The following is a 6,769-nucleotide window of genomic DNA, read 5'->3' on the forward strand; positions in this document are numbered from 1 at the left end:
TCCTGGAGACAAGTCCTGGATAAGGTCATAGTGTCCTGGAGTGTCCATTGAGGTTCCATGACGGCTCTCACGCTCCCTGATCCATGTTTCTTCCTTCCAGGCCGCCATCTTGGCTGCTCTCAGCTCTTTGATGGGATGGGCCGGGAGTTCGCTCACGCTTGGCAACTCGGTGACATCCACTTCAATGACGATGAACATTTTGTGCCCCCGAACAGTGAGCAGGGGATCAGTCTGCTGAAGGTAAGGGACGCATGATGATCACATGACTGCGCAGATTGCCGGACACATGAGACAGTTCCTGTATTTGAAGGGGTCGTCCACCCAAAGATGACCTTCCACTTGTAGATGGGGCCTGTTGGTCTTTCTATGGGGGCCCCCGGTGAGGAGATCCTTGTCTGGTTTCTTGGGGTGTTCCATGAGATCCGTGATGAAGGCAACACGCAGAGTGGGACACCCCAATAATGGGTGCGGCAGGTGTGCCGAGATCTGACCGCCGGAGCCCGTGTTGGGTCTACATGACTCCGGAGGACACAAGGAGACCATTGGCCAATGTCATGCTGTCATGTATGTTGTATGTGTGTGGTGATCAGTACATGTGTGTCTCCTGCAGGTGGCAGTACATGAGATCGGTCATGTCCTGGGTCTCAGTCACATGAATGAGTTGAAGTCTGTCATGCAGCCAAACTACATCCCGGCCAATAGAGGGATGGAGCTGGACACGGTGGACCGCCGGGCCATTCAGAAGATCTATGGTGAGTGATGAGCCTATCCGGTGATATTTCCATTTACAGATCCCACCAGATCCCCTTCACCATACCCTGCAAATATACCGATCCCACCAGATCCCCTTCACCACAGTCTTCCGATATACAGATCCCACCAGATCCCCTTTACCATACCCTGCAGATATACAGATCCCACCAGATCCCCTTCACCATACCCTGCAAATATACTGATCCCACCAGATCCCCTTCACCATACCCTGCAGATGTACTGATCCCACCAGATCCCCTTCACCATACACTACAGATATACAGATCCCACCAGATCCCCTTCACCATACCCTGTGGATATACAGATCCCACCAGATCCCCTTCACCATACCCTGCGGATATACAGATCCCACCAGATCACCTCCACCATACACTACAGATATACAGATCCCACCAGATCCCCTTCACCATACCCTGCAGATGTACTGATCCCACCAGATCACCTTCACCATACCCTGCAGATATACAGATCCCACCAGATACCCTTCACCATACCCTGCAGATATACCGATCCCACCAAATCCCCTTCACCATACCCTGTGGATATACAGATCCCACCAGATCACCTCCACCATACACTACAGATATACAGATCCCACCAGATACCCTTCACCATACACTACAGATATACCGATCCCACCAGATCCCCTTCACCATACCCTGCAGATATACCGATCCCACCAAATCCCCTTCACCATACCCTGTGGATATACAGATCCCACCAGATCACCTCCACCATATCCTGCAGATATACAGATCCCACCAGATCCCCTTCACCATACACTACAGATATACAGATCCCACCAGATCCCCTTCACCATACACTACAGATATACAGATCCCACCAGATCCCCTTCACCATACCCTGCAGATATACAGATCCCACCAGATCCCCTTCACCATACACTACAGATATACAGATCCCACCAGATCCCCTTCATCATACACTACAGATATACCGATCCCACCAGATCCCCTTCACCATACACTACAGATCTACCGATCCCAACAGATCCCCTTTACCATACCCTGCAGATATACAGATCCCACCAGATCCCCTTTACCATACCCTGCAGATATACAGATCCCACCAGATCTCCTTCACCATACCCTGCAGATATACCAATCCCACCAGATCCCCTTTACCATACACTGCAGATATACAGATCCCACCGGATCCCCTTCACCATACCCTGAAGATATACAGATCCCACCAGATCCCCTTTACCATACCCTGCAGATATACAGATCCCACCGGATCCCCTTTACCATACCCTGCAGATATACAGATCCCACCAGATCCCCTTTACCAAACCCTGCAGATATACAGATCCCACCGGATAAACTTCTTCATAGTCTACAGACGTATAGATGACACTAGATGGTCTTCACCATAATCCACAGATTTCTAGATCCCACCAGATCATGTTTGGTGGTGGTTTGGTGGCTGCCCTCAGATGCGGCACACTACCTGGTAATCTATGTGTGGCATTATATCGGCGTCCTCGCCCCTCTCTGCTATAAATCCGGTGATCACCAACAGAAGAGAAATGTGCTCACATGTTTCTCATCGTCACTCCGGTGATTGGTCGGCTGATCCGTGGTGTCTCCTGGCCTCATCCTGTGGTGTTGTGTGATTGGTGGAGATGGTTTCTCTGACATATGTTGGGTCTGGGTTCCATGTACAAGGCATATGTTGGGTCTGGGTTCCGTGTACAAGGCATATGTTGGGTCTGGGTTCCGTGTATAAGGGATATGTTGGGTCTGGGTTCCGTGTACAAAGCATATGTTGGGTCTGGTTTCCATGTACAAGGCATATGTTGGGTCTGGGTTCCGTGTACAAAGCATATGTTGGGTCTGGTTTCCATGTACAAGGCATATGTTGGGTCTGGGTTCCGTGTATAAGGGATATGTTGGGTCTGGGTTCCGTGTACAAAGCATATGTTGGGTCTGGTTTCCATGTAAAAGGCATATGTTGGGTCTGGGTTCCGTGTACAAGGCATATGTTGGGTCTGGGTTCCATGTACAAGGCATATGTTGGGTCTGGGTTCCGTGTACAAGGCATATGTTGGGTCTGGGTTCCGTGTACAAGGCATATGTTGGGTCTGGGTTCCGTGTATAAGGGATATGTTGGGTCTGGGTTCCGTGTACAAAGCATATGTTGGGTCTGGTTTCCATGTACAAGGCATATGTTGGGTCTGGGTTCCGTGTACAAAGCATATGTTGGGTCTGGTTTCCATGTACAAGGCATATGTTGGGTCTGGGTTCCGTGTATAAGGGATATGTTGGGTCTGGGTTCCGTGTACAAAGCATATGTTGGGTCTGGTTTCCATGTAAAAGGCATATGTTGGGTCTGGGTTCCGTGTACAAGGCATATGTTGGGTCTGGGTTCCATGTACAAGGCATATGTTGGGTCTGGGTTCCGTGTACAAGGCATATGTTGGGTCTGGGTTCCGTGTATAAGGGATATGTTGGGTCTGGGTTCCGTGTACAAAGCATATGTTGGGTCTGGTTTCCATGTACAAGGCATATGTTGGGTCTGGGTTCCGTGTACAAAGCATATGTTGGGTCTGGTTTCCATGTACAAGGCATATGTTGGGTCTGGGTTCCGTGTATAAGGGATATGTTGGGTCTGGGTTCCGTGTACAAAGCATATGTTGGGTCTGGTTTCCATGTAAAAGGCATATGTTGGGTCTGGGTTCCGTGTACAAGGCATATGTTGGGTCTGGGTTCCATGTACAAGGCATATGTTGGGTCTGGGTTCCGTGTACAAGGCATATGTTGGGTCTGGGTTCCGTGTACAAGGGATATGTTGGGTCTGGGTTCCGTGTACAAAGCATATGTTGGGTCTGGTTTCCATGTACAAGGCATATGTTGGGTCTGGGTTCCGTGTACAAGGCATATGTTGGGTCTGGGTTCCGTGTACAAGGGATATGTTGGGTCTGGGTTCCGTGTACAAAGCATATGTTGGGTCTGGTTTCCATGTAAAAGGCATATGTTGGGTCTGGGTTCCGTGTACAAGGCATATGTTGGGTCTGGGTTCCATGTACAAGGCATATGTTAGGTCTGGGTTCCGTGTACAAGGCATATGTTGGGTCTGGGTTCCGTGTACAAGGCGTATGTTGGGTCTGGGTTCCGTGTATAAGGCGCATGTTGGGTCTGGGTTTCATGTACAGGGCATATGTCTGGTCTGGGTTCCGTGTACAAGGCGTATGTTGGGTCTGGGTTCTGTGTACAAGGCATATGTTGGGTCTGGGTTCCGTGTACAAGGCATATGTTGGGTCTGGGTTCCGTGTATAAGGCATATGTTGGGTTTTGTGGTTTCCGGTACAGGTCGGTGTTCTGGTCGGTTCAGCACCGTGTTTGATTGGCTGCACCAGGATCGCAGTGCTCCGGGAAAGTGGATCTTCCGGACGTACTTCTTCCGGAAAGGCTGGTACTGGATGTATGAGAACGTCAATAACAGGCCGCGGTACCGAGACCCCCGAAGATTGGCCGGCGGCTGGAAAGGGATCCCCTCTTCTGACATCGACGCCTTCATCCACATCGGAACATGGGGCAAGAATCTGACCTTCTTCCTGAAAGGTAGGAGGCCTCAGACATGGGGGGAGGGGAGGGGTCAACCCACACTGGCCTCTTACTGACTCCACCCTGAGATCTCTACTTCCACCGACCTTGGGGCCTTGTGTCCACCTTGGGGTGTCCCCTCTCATCTCCTAGGGTTGGGATGGTAGTGGCCTCAGCAGCTGGTCAGACCAGGGAACCCAGAATTGGATTTTGGTACTGAATGAAGGGTTAGGGGTAGCCCAGGCCTACCCTAAAATGTGACCTTCCCTTCCCCCAATCCCTAAATTGTCACTGGACCTTGCTGTGAACAGCTGTGGAAAATCTTTGTTTTTGGCACCCCATGGGATTCATCCTCGGGATCTCTAGCAGTGTGCGGTATGGGGGGTCAGGTGTGGTGGGCACAGGGTAATAGATCACTATAACGGAGGACATCCCACTCCATCTACATAGTGAACTTCTGCGTGTCCAGGAGATCTTCAGCAGATGACAGGTTCTCTTTCCTTCTGGTTTTCATTTTCTCCATCCATATTCACCTCTCCAGGTACTCAATACTGGCGCTATGACAACGACAAGGACCAGGCTTATACACAGGACCCCGAGGGAATTACGTACCCCCGATTAATCTCCGAAGGCTTTCCCGGCATCACCGGTCCCATTGACACGGCGTTTTATGACCGCCAGGATAAAAATGTCTATTTCTTCCGAGGTAGAAATGTGAGTAATTCACCAAACATGATGAAGGACGTGGCTGAGAATTGGTTGGGGCTGTACTGTGGGCATTCGAAATCCTCTAGCCTACCATGCTCACCATGTCCACCATGCCCACCATGTCCACCATGCCCACTATGCCCACCATGCCCACCATGCCCACCATGCCCACTATGCTCACCATACTCACAATGCCCACCATGTCCACCATGCTCACCATGTCCACAATGCCCACTATGCTCACCATGCTCCCCATGTCCACTATGCTCACCATGCTCACTACAGCCCCAACCCTGACCCTACAGCCCTAACTATGATCCAACAGCCCTCAACCCGACCATACAGCCCTAACCCTGACCCTGCAGCCCTAACCCTGACCCTACAGCCCCAACCCTGACCATACAGCCCCAACCCTGACCATACAGCCCTAACCCTGACCATACAGCCCCAACCCTGACCATACAGCCCCAACCCTGACCATACAGCCCTAACCCTGACCCTACAGCCCCAACCCTGACCCTACAGCCCCAACCCTGACCATACAGCCCCAACCCTGACCATACAGCCCCAACCCTGACCCTACAGCCCCAACCCCGACCATACAGCCCTAACCCTGACCATACAGCCCCAACCCTGACCCTACAGCCCCAACCCTGACCATACAGCCCCAACCCTGACCCTACAGCCCCAACCCTGACCCTACAGCCCCAACCCTGACCCTACAGCCCTAACCCTGACCATACTGCCCTCAACCAAACCCTACAGCCCTAACCCTGACCCTACAGCCCTAATGCTAATCCACTCCACTGCAGATAGAGATAAAAAAGGATGACAACTCGGCACTTGTATGATCCCCATTTCTGAATGCTGTGATTGGTCCATTCCAGTCTAGGTGCCTCTTCTCCACTCTGATGGCCTATCGGAAGCCTTGACCTTCTCTGTCTCTCCTACAGGTGACCGCGTTCAGTGTAGCCAATCACAAGGTTGTCCCTGGCTACCCTAAGGCCATCGTTGATGTCTTCCCTCCATTGATCCCGGGAGACCACCCCATGAGTGACCTGGATGCTGTGTACTTCTCCTTCACCCACAGGACCGTGTTCTTCATCAAGGACACATACGTGTGGAGGATGGCCGTAAGAAAAGAGAACCAGGATGTCCCCCACAATGCATTGCTCCCACGACTGGCGGTCAGCGAGCAGTGGTTGGATATCTGCGATGTTCATCCGTCAATGCTTACGGTTCCGAGAAGATAAAGCTCTGACGAATGGACCAATAATATCGAGTCACCACGAGATCCGGAGGTCCCACTGACAAAGCCAAGAGTTATATTATCTCTTCATGGCGGATTATCGGTAATACTTTGTACAAGTCTTCCAGAGAAGATACCAACAGGACTGGTGCCGGGTCCCTCCGAACCCAGGACACCCCTGGACATGCCACAGGTGACCTGATATGTTGCCTCCATGTCTCCCCCGTCTCTCCTCTTCCATGTCTCTTCATCCTTCTCTCCCCTTTAGCACTTTATAATGTCTGATGGAGTTCAGCAGCCTTGGAACTCACCAGTCTCCTGGTGTACTGCGCAGCTTCTGGCTGGCTGGAAGCTTCCAGTACACTTCCTGCCAATCACAGGAAATGCGGGCCACACTCTCTGACCTGCTGCGCTCCTGTAGATGTAAGAGGGTCCTGCAGGGGCGGCACTCAAGATCTGCCCTAGGGCAAGG

The 6,769-nt window shown here is 51.5% G+C and overlaps 1 protein-coding gene across 1 annotated transcript; it reads left to right on the forward strand.

Annotated features, from left to right (window-relative positions):
• Positions 1-100: 100 nt before the first annotated feature.
• On the forward strand, positions 101-6,301 carry LOC108803480 (matrix metalloproteinase-21-like; the record flags this gene model as incomplete). The annotated part of the gene is made up of 5 exons (XM_018575322.1): positions 101-240; positions 611-752; positions 4,107-4,358; positions 4,882-5,054; positions 6,002-6,301. Coding segments are annotated over 5 exons (1,007 nt in total), but the record flags the coding sequence as incomplete, so codon positions are not given.
• Positions 6,302-6,769: the final 468 nt, after the last annotated feature.

Source organism: Nanorana parkeri, unplaced genomic scaffold (genome assembly GCF_000935625.1).
Source record: "Nanorana parkeri isolate BGI_ZX_2015 unplaced genomic scaffold, ASM93562v1 scaffold3787, whole genome shotgun sequence".
NCBI classification, from domain to species: domain Eukaryota; kingdom Metazoa; phylum Chordata; class Amphibia; order Anura; family Dicroglossidae; genus Nanorana; species Nanorana parkeri.